The sequence below is a fragment of the Colossoma macropomum genome, unplaced genomic scaffold (assembly GCF_904425465.1).
Source record: "Colossoma macropomum unplaced genomic scaffold, Colossoma_macropomum, whole genome shotgun sequence".
NCBI classification, from domain to species: domain Eukaryota; kingdom Metazoa; phylum Chordata; class Actinopteri; order Characiformes; family Serrasalmidae; genus Colossoma; species Colossoma macropomum.
This window is the reverse complement of record NW_023494787.1, coordinates 24225976-24245854: the sequence shown is the minus strand read 5'-3', so window position 1 is coordinate 24245854 and position 19879 is coordinate 24225976. Positions and strand designations below refer to the sequence as shown.

The window sequence follows — 19879 nt, the reverse complement described above, 5'->3', positions numbered from 1 at the left end:
AAGCAATGCATGTGATGTTTTGAGACCTTTGTCTTGCTCTAGTAATGAACAGCTTAGAGCTAATTTAGGGCAAATAATCTTTGTGAAGAAGGCGTGTTCTGCTAGTTAATTGGTTTGTTGTTCATAACGCACATGGTTCATTCACAACACAACATGATTAGCATGTGCACATGTGGGTCATTTTAGAACCAACATGAATTTCACCACGTTTCACTTACCTACATGAATGTGAACCAAGTTAGAAAAATCAGACTTGAGCAGTGAGGCTTGTAATGTGGGCGAGGCGTATGAGTGCTGTAGTATGCAGATGCAGAAATGAGAGCAGATGGTGATTTTCACAGGTTTTATTAAATGTTAAAGCTTGAATGTGTACTTGCAATGACAAGTGGGCCATCAGGTTCAAAGGTAGCAGTTCAGGTTGTAAATCAGTTTTTTCAAGTCTGTACTGTGTCTGTCATTTCATTAACCGAATTTGATTGCATTTTGAAAAAGGCCTGCAAAGACATTTGTTTTACTCAAGCCATAACACAGTAAAACAGAGTGAAAAGCTTGCAATGACAGACATTACAGTTCTGCCCTCAGGGCCAGGAAAATGGGAAATCAGGAAATAACCATATTTAATATTGTTAACATCATGTTTCATTTTTTCTCTTCGTCTATTCTGTTTAGTCTGTATACACATTTACTCACAGAATTCGTAAAAAGCTGTCGTTAGAGCAGCGTCGCAGCCCACTGCAGCCTCCAGACAGACTAAACACGTCCGCCAGAACCAGACACCACAATGCAGACAGACAATGAGCATTCACCTATAGCGCTGTCTGATAGCAGCAGATGTTTGTTTCCGGCGCCTGTTTCGAAAATCCTGTGCCAATTGAGTGGCGCGCTGAGGCATTGATGAGGAGACAGGCAAAATTGCTTCAGTCAGCACATGGGACACGCTCTTTGTGCCCAACAAATGACGTTCTCCAATGAAGAAAAGTAAAGCTGTTTGTCCTTGGCCAGGCCAGTTCTTATCAGATTGGCCTTTCATGCCACAAAGTGACTGGATTAATGAAATCTGTTCTCCCCATAAAAAGAGTTGCTCACTCTATGGAGCATAGTGAAACCGTTTCTTCTAGTTTTACAACAAGGAATGATTAATAACCCTACATAAAATTAGAGCTCTCGTATGGCGTCATAAAGGCTTTATCTATGATTAAAAGTCTGTATCTGTTCATTTTGTTTAATATTTCATTCGTTTTTTGTATCAGCAATAGCCAGATATGCTAATAATCCTGGATAGAATGGAATACATACTAATTATTTATTATACATTGTGTTGTGCATTGTAAGGAAAGCACAATACAGCGAAATGTCATTGCATGCATTGATGAATACAAGGCATTCCAAATCCAGAGCAGTTCAATAGTTCACGTCGGGGACCTTGCCAGGTCGTTTATTCACAAACATTAGGCTGCAAACATGGAAGACACCAGAGATTAAAGCCCATAATGATGGTGCCTTGGAGACTCATGACAGAGGCAGGCCTCATCTCTCTCTCTTTCTCTGGCTGAGGCAGGCTTTCTCTTGCCCAATCTCTTCTGCCATGCTTGACGGATTCTTCTAATGGCCGAGAGGTTTGCGCAGGTATCACGCTCTCTCCAGCTCCCACCAGCTCACTGCTGGGCCACTCAGCCCACCCCAGCTACACGCCCACTGCTCACTCACTCGCACCTTGTCTTCTTACACACACTGTGCAGCTCCACACATGGTCCTGTTACAGCAATACATGTGAATGGGCCACTTAACCCTGTCTTACCTAACATACTGTCGTTAATTCATTAAGGGACTTTAGCAACATCTCTTTAAAGGCAGTAAAAGTTGCCCCCAGAGTAGTGGGGGCACATATGTGTCCATATTGGGCATAGTAAAATAGACCAGCATGTGGAATTGGGAGCTTTGAGTGCTTTTCTGTCACTGTCTAACAGAAGCACTGAAAATATGCTGTCTTTATTGTCTGACTAATATAGTTTCTGAGCAAACTTGCACAAACATTCTGAATAAAAGTGATGTCCACAAGCTTATCGTTGCATTGTTTCGTCAAGAAATCAATAATAGGCAACTTGAAGTGCAAAGTATAATCTATTCATTTGTTTGCTTGCTTACAAATGATTGTGACATAAACAAAATAAGAATCTGTGAATTGTTGGCCTAGATCATGTCAAAATAAATATGAAATCCTCATTGATAAGTAAGGGTGTAATGATTTTGATACAGATTTATAAACATTTTAAATCAAAATTTAAAACTGTATCTTTCATATACCCATTGGTTCTTCCAAAGGTCTCTCATTTGCCATCTTTTGTGGAACCACTGTAAATGATCAAACCTAGGCACCTAAGCCAAACTAATCTGTGTACATAAATGAAATATTGAATTTACTTAAAATGTCTATGCATGCTCGGATATACATAACTTAGCTACATTGTGACTGTACTACCCAGCCATCATAGAAACACACTCAGCAGCAGGGTACATGGTAACTCCCTCTTCCAGCCAAGGCAATTTACCAACGAGGATAAGTAAAAATGATACACACATAGGAAGGTAGGCCAGGGGAAAGACAACACAAAGAGGGTAATTAAAACAAGTAACACAGTATGCAAAAAGATGATACCAATGGGAAAGGATGTTGCAACAATGTTGCATGGGCCAAAAAATAAATTTGACAGATTACTGTATTTTGTAACAACACATCTGACTTGGTTTCATTAAGTCACACAAGCATTTTTAGGGAACATCAATGAGAGAAAACTAATTAAAACTAGCAACAACAATTTAACTTGTTTGATTTGTAGCATATTATTAGAGCTTGGTTGAATCAGGGCATTTTAACATGAAGTACTGAAAATCCAATTTAATCTTGACCTCAGAATAGAACCTAGAAATTCAAACCTGTCAAATCTGAAAATATGTGCATCATTACACCCCTATTGAGAAATCACATTATTAAAGATGAAGAGTAGATTAAAAAGCAAATAGCTGCTTTATTACCCTGCCAGTTAAGGGTAAATATTCCCTCATTACAGAGTGGAGCTGTTTGGAGTCTTATGGTGCTCTCCAAACAGAGCGTTGAGTTTGAGCTGCCTGTCAAGTTGGATGTGAATAGTCTCTGACTGGGGACCAGCAGGGGGTCCCACTCTGGCAAAGAAAAAGGAACAGACAGCAATTATTCCCACCATGGCAATACAGGGGGAACAACTGTAAGCCAAAGTGCTCAACTCCCTTTCTCTGCAGCCCCACTTCCCTGCCTGTTCACTACTGTCCTCAGCTGTAGACTCTATTTCAACTCCCCTAACCAAAAGAGAATGTAAATATACACTGTACAGCCTACACTTGTATCTTTTCTTCACCATATCTTAAGGAATAGTCGGAGTTATTCAAATTGCATTCAGCAGGCTGGTCAGAGGCATGAATTCCACGGGGTTGCACGCAATACTCTAAACAAGAGCCCCTTTTTTCGCTGCCTAAATGAAAGTGAACAGAAGGGCAAAGAGAGAAGAGAGAGAGTGGAGCTCAGTTCAAATTCACATCATGTCTTAGGCTGGCTCTTGGAGGGGAGAGTGTATAGGTAATTTACTAAATGGAGGCAGTAACAGCAGTGATTTATTCAAAATATGACACTGGTAATATCGTCATAACATGGCACAGTGTAGAGGGAAACGGCACAGGGGCATTAAATAAATCAGCCTGGCTGTGCTGCTTTATGTGCCTCCCTGCTCCCCTGCCACGGTGCATGATGAGTATTAATACATCTGTTTTTACTGTCTGTTGTTCCATTAACTCTACCTTTGACTGTTATTGTTCACTGTCAGAGCCCCATCACGCCAGATAATGCGGAATTTCCAGCGAGCGCTGCAACTTTGCTCAGTCGATGGCGCTTTTCAGATTCACCATCGCTGCGCGTTTTGCCTTGTCCACACCAATATGCCTGAAAATGATAGACTTGTTTAAGCCCCATAATAAGCTTTTACTGTTGCCAGATGTCCATGTGGTGTACTTATGAGCTTACTTTGAGCTCTATAGGATGAAATGTGACGTATGTAATGGTAGCATAATAGAATATCTTGATGTAATGATGGTAGCTGGCATTTCGATTACTGTGATACTGCATTTCCCCCCAATGTTCCATGTTTTTATTCCACTTCTCTAGCTGAGTGCGGCTCATCTGTCATCAACAATGAGGGGATTCTGTTGTCACCAAATTACCCCATGAACTATGACAACAACCACGAGTGCATCTACAGCATCCAGGTGCAGGCTGGCAAGGGAATCAACATATCTGCTCGAACCTTCCATCTGGCCCAGGGGGATATCTTGAAGGTAATTCCATTTTCTCTGCACGGTTCTTGGCCTGGAAAACCATTTATATGAGGATTCTCTACAGTCATAACATTAGCATACATAATGTGTCTGTGTTTGTGCTTAGATTTCCAGAAATTTACTTTACATTTTTATTGTCTGTTCCCCTGAAATTGGCATTGGATGGCTGAAACAACCTCGAGAGACACTTACATTTTAATCGCGTCTCATTGAATATCAGTGCAGTAGAGATGGTCAAAGTGAATTTCTCAGGATAGACCTATTTGGCATAAAATTGCAGGGCTTATGTAGCATGATAAAAAATAAACCTAGTCAGATATCTAATTTTTTCCGAGCCTACGTTGTACAGGTAATGCTGATTTTCTGAGTGCAGGAAAGAATCCAATTATGTTTCCAGACGACCTAGCATATTCACATCAGATTCTGTTTTGTTTTCAGCTTTGTCCCGCTTTCAGGTTGTTGTCTCAATTAGCTTTGCATCTCACTCCTTTCAGATCTATGACGGTAAAGACAACAGTGCTCACGTGCTGGGAGCCTTCACAGGTTCAGCCATGCTGGGTCTGACCCTCATCAGCACTTCCAATCATCTGTGGCTGGAGTTCTTCTCTGATGCTGAAGCTACTGGGGAGGGCTTCAAACTGGTCTACTCCAGTAAGACTTTCACTTTCACACTTCCAACGTACAGCACCTAGCATGACTACAGTTAGCTCAAGCCTCCATATTCGAAGAACAGTTGAGCAAACTGATCTTGTTTCTACATTGCTGTTTGTTGATGTTTACACATAACATGTCAGCATTGTGTGTAGTAGTGATTGCATTGATTGGATATGTAGCTTTTAGCGTTGTCTTGTTGATGTTTTTAATGAAGGTCACACAGTGAAAATGCATATGAAGGCCAATTCACACTCAAGGCATTTCTGAAGTTTTTTAGTCATCTGATCAGATGCACCACCATTTAAATCAATTTTTCAGTTCACAAAGGCTGGACTAGACTCACGTTTTAGGTCCATCAAAAGGAGAGCTCTTCACTCCTGCCCTGTTTTTTTACACATTTAGATGTGTAAACTTTCACACTCTCACTGTAGGAATGCAACCTACATGTAAAATTATAATCTACAATGTTTAGACGCTACTGTTATGACGCAGTAAAACACCAACAGGGCTAAAAACCTGTGATTTTGATTTTGTCTGAATAAACAGACCTGCTGTTTGTGCTGTTAGATTTGAAACCTGCTAAAAAACTGTTACTGGAAAAGAAAAGAAGGAAGAAAAAATAGCTGCTATACCCTCCTGAATCGATTATGTGATGGCGCTGACGCATGTTAGGTTAGGCTTCACTTAAGCCAGGCACAACTACAGAACTACACAAATCCAAACAGAAAATACAGTGCATCACATAATTCCTTGTCTACAAAGCCCTCAAAACCCCAGATCTCACTGTTGTCACGTGATACAAAGCTAAACTGGACTGGGCTTGTTTGTGGTTTTGTGGATACACGAAAAGCATAGCAAACAGGCAAACTAGGGGCTGAATATGTGGTTTAGAAATGCTGACATCATTCTGTTCTACAATGACAGCTGGAGAAATATTTTACTGCAAACTGACAGCTGACTTGAATGGTTAAGAGAGTGCCTTGACATCTGGGTCCACACATTATGAACATTATAAAGGCTCTTATTTGCATGTGTTCAGAAAGCAGCTCCTCTGTCTCATCTGTTCATGCAGCATGCATACATGTCTCTTTAGTTTTTTGCCAAATCCCTTGTTGAGTTATAACACTGACCATATGATGCTACAGGGCTCTTGAATGCTTTCAGTTGTAAAAATCAATGTTTGAAAGTGTCAGAAGGCCAATCACTTTAGAGCTAGATCATAAGGCTAGAGATGGACTAATTTCTAGTCTCATACTACCAGATCAACCACACTTCCGACAGAGCTCCTGACCTAAAACATTTTCAGGTTGTGAAAATTTGTTAGAAGGGGCAAATCAGGGTTAAAATCGGGCTAAAAATGTTTTTTTCTTAGATGACTGATAAATATGGACTCATTTGTATTGAGCATATATTTGCTTGGCTACTATATACCTAAGATAATTGCAGTATTCAGTAAAAGTAGGTGAGTTTACTCAAAATGTCATAAACAAAGCCATTCCCTGGAGTCATTTGAGTTGACTTAATTAATTTAGTGGTGCATCTTGTACTTATGCCAGCATACACAAAGAAATTATGTGAGATACACAGGTTTCACAGCAAAATATGTCTTATATACAGTTCAAAAAATGGTGTCTTGACAAGTGAAATTATGTGCCAGTAGTTATACTTGATGAAATGACTTAAACAAGTAAAAATGTCTACAAATAGATTAAATAATCTTACAACAATCTCAACATGAGAAATATTAGATATATAAGAATAGATTTAACATAATGTCACTTGCCAAGATAGCATTTTTTTGCAGTATATGACTGTATCTTGAGCTGAAGAGGAGAACGAGGCAGGAATTTTTTAATAGGAACTACCATGGCATTAATAATAACATTTGACCCTTCTTTCATGAACAGCATGCAATTCATATAAAGCCCCACACAGGAAAGTTACAGAAAAGCAAGAGGACACTTGAAACACATGAAGCTTTAGCCAGCTCAGAGGGATTATGAACGAGTGGACTGGGAGAACAGGCTGCTCTCTTCACTGACCTTGCCTTCATCCACACAAAGGCAGTTGAGCAAGCATCCGGTCTGCGTTCGGTCGGGTTTAATACTATTGTGTCCACCGTGTGGGATTCGGCAGGGTTTTAGTTCCAGTGGGGGAGAAGGCATTAACCTGCTGGTGAGCTATCTCATTTAAAATCGACTAAATCCCTGTCTGTCTGCGATTCCATTCCACCTGCAGGATTAGCCATTTGAGTGCATAATAAAGGTCAGAGAAAACTGCGAGAAGGTGAGGCTACCACCGCTCACCCAGAAGCTGTAATTTAGCCACCAAATGGGGACAAGGTACTGAATGAAAATGGATTAAAATGGCTTCTTTTATGTAGTCGAGTCTTTTGTGCTACCTGGGAAAGTGCCATGAGACAATGACCTGTAATCAACTCGTAATCAAGGCTAGGAGGCAGAAAGCAGCGGTTTAGGCTGCTCGAAGCAGGAGGCTGTCATGGCTAACCATAGTCCACATGCTGCATAATAGGTAGAGGCTGTCCATCCCTGGTTCAGGTGTCGGCTGGCTTCAAGGGGTCCATTATCATGTGCTGTCAATTAAGTGATGCCTGGCTGGCTCGCTGTTGCGTGATGCAGTAATTGTATGTCACTTGATAAGAGTTTGTTTAGACCACCCAAAGATCAGTAAATAAGAATTGTTAGCAAGTGTGATTATTGGGTTTATCAAGAGCAAAGCAAACCATTGTGTTTTGGCTGATTTTCTTGCCATTTGCGCCATACTGACACGATGAGAGTGCAACAAGAGTAATGATTATGGAAGTTAATAGGAAGTGTTGCACAGCAAGTGGGCCTCTGCTGTTCTGGTTGCAGTTCCATTAACCAAGCACTTAATCTTAATTGTTCTGCCTGCTTAGCAAGGGATCGTTGCTGCCTGCGCAACACAGTGAGATCCCAGCACAAATTCTTGCCTGTAATGATCGCGCTAATGACTGACTTCTTCAGCGCTGACGTCACATAGCATAATGGAACATTCCGACAAATTTCATTGATCATAATAACAACAAACCAAGGAAGGCAGAGTATAGCAGTTGTTTACAGTTGTGACCTACACATTAAGTGGAGTAACAGAGAACTATAGTGTTTATGGTGTGTATTAGAGGCAGGGCCAGAGTGGGCCTGACTTTCAGACTGGGACTTACAACTAACTGCATTTTCTCTGCTATTCATGCACAAGACATTGCCATCTACCATTTACATTCATGGTATTGGCAAATGCTCTTATCCAGAGCTAGTTACTGTTTAGTCATGTCACAGAGGTAGGCGAAGGTAGCGTTAGGAGTCTTGTCCAGTGCACTTATTGGTATAGCATGCATTGCCCAGGCAGGGAGTTGGACCCCAGTCTTCTGCTGCATTGAGGGCAACAGTATTACCCCCTTACACTATACCAACCAAGAAAAAGAAAAGAAAAATTTGGTATGCATCAATATTGGAGTTGTGAGCCAATGCCACTATCCAATATTCTTCAGGTACGAATCAGCCGATAATGGTACCAATGCCAATATATAATTTGTTAACTGTAAAAATTGAGACTAGAGCTACCTGAATTAGCATTACAGAGAAATATAACATATAGAGGGTTACAGATGCAGTAAAAGCAATAATATTACAGTCTTTTAGCTCAGTTGCCCAGCATCACTTAAGCATACTGCTCTTCCAGAGTGTAGTTAATACATCATGAAATATCAATTTGAAATACTGCTCAAATTTAAACATCTGACCACTGCTGACATGTTTGAAGCAAATATCTGTCGATACTGGTATGATTCCGATATTATTGAGCATCACAATTAGGATAATATTTTGCGCATTTCACAGTATCCTCCTCAAGTGCTTTTATGTCTTGCCTTCATGGGGCCACCTTGTTTTTTCAGTTATTGCCATTACTTTCATGTCTTTATATGATTGATGACTTATGAAAATAGCTACATCGGTAAGCAGTGCCGAAAGTAATGAACTCTGTAGAACTGATTCAGTAGTTTAACCTCTAATTTACAACAAAAATAGACTCCCCATTTACCAGTGATTAGAGATAATATAGAATTATTCCAAATAACAGGCTGTAACATAGTGCACTGGATATTTTAGCGCAGTGTAACTTCCGTTCTGTCTCTTCAGGTTTTGAGCTGTCTCACTGTGAGGATCCTGGTGTGCCCCAGTTTGGCTTCAAGGTGAATGACCAGGGCCACTTCTCTGGCAGCACCATCACCTACAAGTGCAACCCTGGCTACACGCTGCACGGCAGCAGCGTACTCAAATGTATGACTGGAGAGAGGCGTGCATGGGACAACCCTCTTCCATCCTGCATTGGTAAGTAGTTTACATGGTATAGTGCGTTTGAAATGTGTGTGGTTCACTTATATTTTCTTTAAGTAGGGGTGGACAGCACACCAGAGGCTGATGTGTTATTTGCCTACAAAAAAAAATGGATAGCACACTAGAGAACAGGGTTCGATTCCCCATCCAGGCAAGCACAACAGCTGTATATGTGAAACACACAGACGGCTGTATGAAAATAGAATGCCCCAAGCGTCCTTGGGCAAGGCTGCAAGTGTTACAATCACTTGCTGTTAAGAGTTATTCTATATAAGAGTATCTGGTAAATAATGTGGAATATTCATGTAAATTAATGTAAAGGTTTACAGTGATTTTCTGAAAAAATGTGTGTCATGGCTATGTAAAATTAAAAGTGACTCATTTTTAGAGTTCGGCTGTTATACTTCATATATGAATTACGCTGTTTAAACTTAAATTTATCAGATCAAGCTGTTAATTATTGTTTTGGCCCAAACAGTTTTGTATCAGTGCATGCCTAATTTGTAGTTTGTATTATTGAGCCCTCATTAATTCTACTTCTCAGTCACTGTCAATGCTATCGCTCTGCTTGTGCAGAAATGTGTCCATTCAGGTATTATTCAAGAACAAGTTGAAAACAGATGAAGTTGAATAAACTTGACCCCAACTCTTTCATGTAATGAGAACCAATTCAGAAGTGTTCTCTCCATTAGTAATGATCCTGTATAATATATTTAGTACATACACTGTTACTCAATTTCCATACTCCCTGTCAGGCATCAGGTAGGACATTCCACCAGTTTCAGTAACCAAAAGGAGTGTAACAAATCACAAAATCTAGAATTTGATTCAATATGATAGTGTATATGATATAGTTGTATTGAAAAGTGTATTGAATCAAGACACCACTGTATCATATTGAATATATGCAGCGGCTGAAAATGTGCCTCACATTAATATGTTAGTGTTTCCAGTTAAAGTTTATTATTGCATTCAGCAGAGAAATAAAAGCTCTGCTTTATAGTGTTCCGATCTAATGCTCTAGCTACATTAACACAGAAACAGCAAGTTAAAATAAGGCTAACATGCTAGTCACAATACAGCGATACAGTATGATACATTACACTGTGAGACAGTTCATTTGTTATATCCCAACCAAACCAAACCAAAGTTTACTTTTGGTCGCACACATGTATTAGAATTAGTGCCACCACTCCTTGAAAAAAAGTACTAAAGTAGTGCTAACAAAGTTATATACTTGTGTTATTTTGGAACTACTAATTTGTACTAAATCACTACTAATGTGTATTTGATATATATTTAAGTCATGCTTTATGTATAGTAGGTATGCTAATCATGTGTTATTTTTGCCATTCATAAGATATAATTTAAGTATACTACTTTGTGCTGTCTGTGCTGCCAAACTGAACTCTGAAAAGACATTTAAACTGTGCTAAAAGTATGTTTGTAATGCTAACTTTGTGTGCTTTAATCACATATTATATATGTAACCTTCCCATGCTTTTTAAGTGTACTAGAAAACATAGTTCTAGTGTACAACCTGTGTGTTTAAATTACCATTTATTTTATACTTTGTAATTTATCATACAAGATGGTCATAATGGTGAAATGGTTCTATAAATACTATACTTAATGTGTTAACAGTATTGCTGTATTAACAATACGTAAATAATATTTCTTAAAAACTAGTAGGTAGTACACATTTTATGTATTTTAATGTTTTTTAAGAGTACTTGCCCATAAATTTTACACACATTTTTCAAACAAAAAATCACAGTGGTTAAAAACACAGTCCACAGTTTCTTTTATACGAAAGCTCCTCTGGTGTCAGAACGTCAACAGTGGTGTGATGCCTTGACAAATGTTGAAGTGTGTCCAGTTTAAATGTCTGGCATGGTTGGTCCTGGTGCTGTGCTAGACAGTGATGCTGTAGTCCATATATCATAAGGTCCTGCAGCCTTAGATCAAGTGATCATTGTACACCACACCACAGACTTTAAATACTGTGTGAGGTTTACTTACATTTAGCTGAATGTTTGTATCACTCACGATTATTCTTTTATTTAACGCATTTTTCTGAGTCCAATGTGTTTTATTGTGTTGGACACACTACTACATTTTGTGTAAAGTTAAACATTTCCAGTAGGAGCTGCTGATTTTGATGAGTGACTGTTGTTTAGCCAACACAAATGCTTGACTTTCCTCAGAGAATATATAGATTATTACTGTGAAGTACTGTTGAATCAGGTGTGTTGGGAGCAGGAGAACACCAAACAGTGCAAGGCAGGTGTTCTCCACAACTACTGAGTTAATCCAATCCTGTTATTAACATATTCATTAATATGAATTTATTAAAAGGCAGAGTGTATACAGTGTATGCTAAGTTGGTATACTAAGCATGTATTTCAGTACATTGTAGTATGAGTATGCACAAAAATGGTTCTGCAAAAATACTTGATTGTACAGTATCTGTAAATATACTGAATATATATAGGGACTGTATAAAATTATATACTAATTATGTGATTAAAGAGGACATGTGTAGTGCTACAGAAATAATTTTAGAACAATAATGTATTTTCGGAGTTCAGTTTGGCAGCACACACTAATACACTTAAATTATATCTTAACAGTGGCCAAAATAGCACGACTAGTACACCTAGTATACATAAAGCATGACTATATTAGTGGTTCCAAAATAACATAACTATTTAAGCACACCTAAGTGTACTTTTTTCACAAGGGAAAGTCATGTTATAATATTTGAGGTAGTGTAAAATCTTTTACCTTGAATAACAACACATTACCAAGGAATTCTCTTTGATTTAAGTACCCTAATATTCTTTTGACGTGACTTGATAGTTTTTTTCTGTAAGATCCACATTTGATATGAAAGTTGCATTATACAATTAACATCAAATTAGCACAAGGAAGATCTTTTTCAGCTGTTGTGAAGTGTAATTGTGTTTTATATTTACACATTTAATATAGCCAGATATCACATTTGTCACTAATAATATCATACTGCTAAAACAGAATAAACAAATTAGCGCACCACAGAGAAATACCGATTGAGTACGTAAAAAAGTTCAATATAAAGTAAACAGATATACTTGGAGTATTCTGTATAAACCTTCAGTAGATTAATATCATATTAAAATATACAGCTTTTTCACAAGGGACCCCGTATCAGTAGCAGCCTGCAAAACTTCTCTGCCGTTTGCTGTTCTGCAGTTGAAGCACCAAACTTCATTTCGAACAGACCCTAATCCAGTGGGTTTAATTCCACATTATTTCTTCTTTATAGAACTTTAAAATAAAGTTGCAGTGCTTTGCATTTCTTTGGTGAATATAAATGGCCAGTGTTTGCGAAACTAGCAATTGTAAGCTCATCTTGACATTAAAGTTCAATACTGCACTCTGTGTTGGACATTTCAAATTGTTAAGCACTCTCTGAATGCAACGCTAGAGCTAATTCGGGGGTCCCGAGCGAGTTACAAAGGCAATTCCTCACTGCACCAGGCTCACAGGGGTTGAGGCAGGGCCGTGTGCAGCTATTACTTCCGTCATTTTCCTGATGGATGGTAATTAGGAGGAATTGGCCTCGGAAGAGTCAGATATTGGTATGCCCACTGACCCAAGATCAGATTTGCTCAGTGTTAGATTTGGTTTTAATGAGGAACAATTAGCCGCAAAGCTCTCATCCGAATCCCTTCCCTAGGCCATTCGTAGATGTAACCGATGACAGCACATCGACTCTTCTGTCTGGTCCACAATGCGTTCTTGTGAAAACAGGACAGAACCAGGGGTAATGTTTGTTCCTACACATGTAAATGAAGTGCAATATTTCAGCCTCTAAATGGTTGGCACACTGGACCAAGCTGGAAGTTTTCAGACGAATATTTTGAGACTTATCTACCCGCATTAATAATAGATGCTTAATAATATGGGGGCTACTTTATTTCCTTAGACTTCAGAAAAAATGCGGGTCATTTGATGTGACCTTTTGCAAGGAGATGGGAGGACTTATCATTCTCCTGCCACCTTTTTTTATTGCAGATAAAATATTTAATCATTTTTTTATCCACATCCACTGGTGTGAGGTGTGGATGACACAGTAAGTGTGCCTCTAAAACACTCCTTTTTCCTAAGAAGTAATATGAAAGAAAAAAAATTTATCCCATTTCACAATCGGAGTGAAATGGGTTAAGGAGTGAGATCGTACTAGATCAGTGGTCACACATCCAGTCAGCATCTCCACCCTTACACAGCTCATCCTGTCACGCTGTGATAATTGAGTTGGGAAAACACGGAATTGTCTGAGCCTCAAACTGAAATCTCCATCAGCTCTTCAGCCCATTGCCGAGATTTTCAACGCCTCTGAGTGGCCAATCAGGGGTGATTGAGTGCTCGTGAACATTCGCTGACGTGTGATTGAGCAGCTGCCGTGATGAGCGATGAGCGTGGCCGCGTGTTGGTTTAGAGGGAGGCTGCTCCAGCCCGGGTGTCTAAAAACCACTCTAATGTTCAGATTAATCAAGTCGCGATCTGAACCCCGTTATTCAGGCTTCATTGAACTGTGCGTCCATTGTTTGTCATGTAGATGGCTTATGCAAATGAGGCTTATTGAAAGAAAATGCTGATGTGGGCTTCATTAACAAACGACACCCACCTACTGAAAGAGTTCCTATCCAGAAACCATGCACTGTAAGAGAGAGAGAGTGTAAGAGAGAGAGAGTGCAAAGAGGAGTAATTAAAGGTGGGGCGGGAGTTAAAGAGGCGTCCATCGAAGTTTCTTATTAAACTACTTAGCTTAGACCTTACTAGTTGCACTTATCACTGGTGATAACCAAAAAGCCTGTTAGAATCCGATATTAAATATTGTTTCTCACATGTAGGTCTTTGAAATAAGCAGAGTGTATTTGTGTTGGTAAATAGCAGAAGAGATATTTTATCACATTTAATTTATTTAATGAGAAGTTATTGTCGTGCATACAGTGTTGTTTTGTAGACATTTTTCCATGTTAATCATTTTCTGACATTGAAACAAATGGAAAACAGTTAGAAGTGTGCACTCTTAAAAATAAAGCATTCTTTGGAGCGACAGCCATCGTTTCCTAAAGAACCTTTTAATGGACAGTATTTTAAAGAACCCTAAATGATATGTGTGAGTGTGAAGGACCTTTTAAAGTTTAAAGACTAAACTAGACTTTTTAAAGACTACACTAGAACTATACTCCCAAGCCAACAACTGTTTAATAGCCTTTATTTTTAAGAGTGCAGAATCAAGCTCATTGATACATTATGTAAACTAAGTATACAATTTATTATGCTCCTTTGTTACTATGTAATTATCAGGGTTCCTATTAGCCATTAAATGCCAATGTTTGAAAAATGATGGCAAATAAAGGTCCAGGCAGACACAATGTTCTGTAAAATGTTACCCAAAATCCATATAAAATTTTTAAAAAATAATATCCTGAGGCTATGCAATCACCTGCTGTTGTCTGTATGGGGAAGTGACAAGCCCCCAGACAGAGGGTGGAGCTGCACTTAACTTTACCTACTTTGCCATTGAATACAATGGTTCCTGTTTAGTTTACTATAACTTTTTCACCTCATTATTAACTGCTAATGCTTCATTTCTAACATACAACACCTTTTATCATGTCCTTTGTCATGAATGTAGGGATATACTGAAGGAAGTACTGTCATTGTTGAAAATGTGGACTGTACCGAACATTTCATGATAAATGGACCAGTAGAAATGCTCCAAAACTTACTTGGAAAAAATCACTATGCATTAATTTACATGAACAGCAAAGAATGTTTTTACCTTGTCTTGTTTTTTTTGTTGTTTTTTTTAATATAAGCCATGGCGATCAGGTTTAAAACTATGTTCAGGAGTAAGTTTTTACTTTAAAACTCAAGCATATCTAGAAACCTCCAGTGTGTTTGACTTTAAGTTGATAGCAACCACAAAATAGTGAAAAAAATTAATGTTGTTAGTCAAATACCAACAATATGTTTAAATTAGCAGAAGAGATGTTGGAGAATATGCCATAAGTAGCACTTGAATGAGCCTATCATGTCATGTGCTTACACAGTGAAGGCTTTGTACAACATTAAGACCAATATGACAAGGATTTTACTCATTTGCCAGGCACACTAAATCATTACTGAACACTGTGGCTGTTAGCAAAATTACCTACCAGAAACTCCTGTAGTTATGTATTTACATTTACATAATATAACAAACAACAACAGTTCTAGACTTCAAGGGTTAGACTACTTATGAAAGGTTAAAAGTAATATCAGAGTAAGAGGTGCCATCCCTGGCTTCCATCAGGACACATCGAGATGGGCCTGCGGCTGATTTGTTGCTGATTGATGCTGATACTTGGAGCAGACAAATTGTGTGGCCTGGTACGAGCAAGTGCTGTGCTGAGGAAGAGATAGAGAAAGAGAGAGAGAGGGCGTGTGCCTCTCGTGCTGACTGAAGTCTACACATACTCTCACGGGGATGTATTGATTAAGGCGGATGATTCACGCTGCCTTGAATTCTGCTGCTCCAATTGTGTTATTTGTTTTCCAGCCGCCTCTAATTATTTCAGAGGAGTTTCAGGAGGCGTGATGTGTTTGCGTGAATGTGAGACTTAAACCAAAAAAAAAAAAATCACAGATGTTTGATCTCTTATCTCGCTGTCTTTTATTTCCCCCCTGCTTTCTTCTTCTGAATTCTCTTGTTCTCTTTCTTTCCTTTCCTCCTCTGTCTCTGCTTCTCTTTCTGTAGCTGAATGTGGGGGACGTTTTAAAGGGGAATCGTCTGGACGCATTCTGTCCCCTGGTTACCCGTTTCCCTATGACAACAACCTGCGCTGCACGTGGGTCATCGAGGTGGACTCGGGCAATATTGTCAGGTGCTGATCAGCATTCCTCCACGCATGTAGAGACATGCTGCACCACTTCACACCTTCAAAATCAATACTTCAAAAACCCCAGTAGACTCAAAACCGCAGAAATGGCTGTGGCCTGAAACAAGTACTCTTTAACTATTAATATGCCACTTACAGGCCAAAGATGAGCATCAATATCTCATCTATATGGGGACAAGGAGGCGCATGGGAGTTAATGTCAACCTCACAAATCTCTCTGTTTTCCAGTTGTGAGGCATCATTGATGCCTGAGAAACTCAGGCCATTATGAGGCCTAAAATGCTGTTCGTAGATCCAATCGTTACAGCTGCACGAAGCCAAATGCACTGCAACCTTGAAGGCGAGATAATTTGTCCTTCTCCAAACTCTCATGGCAGCAAAAGCCTTTGTGAAATCAGATATTCATTCATTACTTTTTCATCTGCCCACTGATGTCTCATTCAGACCATTTTGTGGAATTATTATGAAGAGCTTCAGCACAGGCAGCCGATGCAATAGTATCACGCAATTATTGCACCCCGGGGCTCAATGTTGGTGATAGCATAATATGAAGGTACTTCTGTCTGTTGTGTCTGGGCTACGGGTAGAATTCTGATCTTGTATGTTATGCTTGTAGAAGGCCTTTCTTTTGCTCTTTTGAAAGCTGTCTGACTTTGAAACATAAAATAATTCAAGGTAGGGAAAGACATAGTTTTGGAGAGACATAGTATTGCTTGGTGCTCTGTTAATTTGAATTTGAGTTTCTATAGGGAACACCAGTATTTCAGATTGGGCCATTTCAATGTGTAAAACTCTTCGCTGCTGATGGTATGCGTTTCACCTAACCTGGACGATATAGTTATAAAGTATGAATTAAAATCATCACTCAAATTTTGTTTGTTGTTTTTAGTCTTTTTGTGGTACAATTTGAAATACCAGCTGCCCATTACATTGTATGAATATCTCATGATGAATGGACCAGTAGAAATGGTCCAAAATTACTTGGAATAAAACCTCACATTAATAGATGTTAAGATGTTAAGAACATTTCTTTGCTTCTACTATAAAGTTACTATTTCAGACATTCTTCACATATTACAGAGGTTTCCTTATGCCAGCAACAAAATGTTACTTGGTGGATATATAAATTAGATCCTCATCTAATTATCACACTCTTACAACAGTTTGCAGTTTCTGGCCTTTGATACGGAGGCATCACATGACATCCTGAAGGTGTGGGATGGCCCTCCTGAGAATGAAATGTCTCTGAGGGAAGTGAGTGGCTCTCTGCTGCCAGAGGGCATCCACAGCACCCTCAACCTGGTGACCGTCCAATTTGAGACTGACTTCTACATCAGCAAGTCCGGCTTCGCCATCGAGTTCTCCAGTGAGTCCTTTCACTCCAATAGCTCTCAGGTTTTTTGGTTTTGATTGGCAGGTTTAATAACATTGGCCTTGGCCAGTGTTTAATTTCTCTCTAGTAATGTATTATTAGCAGACTTCATCCCCTTAAACTGGTAGACATGACTAGAGCGTTTCCGTGCCCTAATTGACAGTTTGACTTCTTGTAGTGTCTGTGGGCTCGTTTTGAATGACAGCTCATTTTGCCCAATCTTGACGGAGTGGATCGGCTCTGTGTTAATTGGCTGTGTTTGTAATTGGCAGGCTCAGTGGCCACCGCCTGCAGGGATCCGGGAGTGCCCATGAATGGCAGTCGCAACGGAGATGGAAGAGAGCCTGGTGACACTGTTACCTTTCAGTGTGACCCAGGATATGAGCTCCAGGGCGAAATGAAGATTACCTGTATTCAGGTGGAAAACCGCTACTACTGGCAGCCCAGCCCACCTGTGTGCATAGGTGATTATTTAAATGTGCTTATAAAGTACATGTGTACACTGTTAAAAAGCAAGTTGCCTAAATTATTCTTAAGTTTGGACTTTCATTTACATGAAAAATCTAGTGGACACTGTCTGAAAAAAAGGTATTGCACAAGTGCATGGGTGTACGGAGTGCATACAACTTAAAAAAATGTAAAAGAATATGGTCAGTGTTGTTAAATCTGGCTCTATGTTGAACTGATAGCGAGCAGTCAGGGATGAAAAAATAAGGCCATTCTGAGATAAAATGGACACTACAACTGCAGCTTTCTTGATATCAAAAATCATGCACAACTGCCAATAAAATAAAATACAACTGTACTATAAAAAAAGCAATAAAGCTCAATAAAAATGCTTTTATAAATGTTGACTTTCTTACCAACAAAGATACAACTCTATTGTTTCCAGTTTTGCAAATTATACACATTTCCATTGAAAAAAATTACATCAGTGTTATTAAAGACAACAAGTACAGTTCAACTAAGCAAGCTCAGTTTTCATTTTATGGCCAATGTCCATGTCCAAGGGGTTAAAAAGATTCTTCACACTCACACATCTCCTTAAAAATTTGTTGATGTTTTTTTAAGGACAGTCTATTAAAAGGTTATTTAGGGGACCAACAGTGGTTCTTCTATAGCAATGCTCCAAAGGCTCTTTATGGCTTTAGAGTGCATTTATGGCATTATTTTTAAGAGTGTTACAGATAGTATTCTATATAGTATAGCTACAATTAATATTCACAACATTTTTTAAGAGGCATTTTCAGGAAAGGACATACCTAACCTGAAGTGTTTAAGGTGCTTTAAAGGTGATTCTTCAAGAGTAGTGTGCTTAGTCATACTAACCATTGCTCAGAATGACTTTGAATATGTTCTGCTGAAAATTACATTTAGTTTCAAGTGTCTACCCTGCATGGGTATCCTCCAGTGGGGTAATTTGCATTTTTGTCAAAAGATTCTCAAGAGTTGTGAAAGCCAAGCAGCACTTGAGCCGAAGAGTCATTCAGGCAGCCGTCATCGTCCTGACGATGTGAAAGTGTGCTAAAATTAATGAATATCAAATTACGAGATTTGGATTGCCTTTCCATGTTCAAAGATACTTCAGTAGCAAGCAGAAAAATGTGGAGGAGCCACATTTTGCAGCTTCCTTTCATGTGCGCGCAGCTAATTATCCTCTCTCTATATATCACTCTCTGACTACTCCCATCCCCCCATTTCTCTTTCTTCCTATCGCACTGTTCAGTAGGACTATGAGAGCTGTACAGGTTCAGTAGCAGGAGAGATTTGATTTCCACAGCTCTGCACACTTCCATTCCACTTCTTACGCATTAGGCTCCCAGAGTGCGCAGCTGGTTTGGCTGTGTGTTTTAATGAGCGAGACCCTTTGTGTGTTACACATGCCCACATTCTCTTGATATGAATCCTCTGTGTTTTCACAGCTCCATGCGGTGGGAACCTGACCGGCTCCTCTGGCTTTATCCTCTCACCCAACTACCCTCACCCCTATCCTCACAGCAAGGACTGTGATTGGCTCATATCTGTCAACTCTGACTACGTCCTTTCACTGGCGTTCATAAGGTAAATACTCTTTAACAGTTTGTCATATTGATGTTGCAGTTAGAAAACCTCATATTTCATGAATAGCAACTTTGTAGGAAAAGGAGAACAAAATGTTTAACATATAGTATGTATTTTAT

General features: G+C 39.2%; 1 protein-coding gene across 1 annotated transcript in view; it reads left to right on the top strand.

Annotated features, from left to right (window-relative positions):
• csmd3b (CUB and Sushi multiple domains 3b) overlaps window positions 1-19879 on the top strand; it is a 554192-nt gene that overhangs the window by 380891 nt on the left and 153422 nt on the right. Inside the window, exons 22-28 of the mRNA XM_036566609.1 lie at window positions 4193-4362; window positions 4857-5013; window positions 9195-9386; window positions 16186-16312; window positions 17491-17693; window positions 17972-18163; window positions 19622-19760. Of these exons, the coding sequence (XP_036422502.1) occupies window positions 4193-4362; window positions 4857-5013; window positions 9195-9386; window positions 16186-16312; window positions 17491-17693; window positions 17972-18163; window positions 19622-19760 (1180 nt within the window). The remainder of the gene's footprint in view (window positions 1-4192; window positions 4363-4856; window positions 5014-9194; window positions 9387-16185; window positions 16313-17490; window positions 17694-17971; window positions 18164-19621; window positions 19761-19879) is intronic.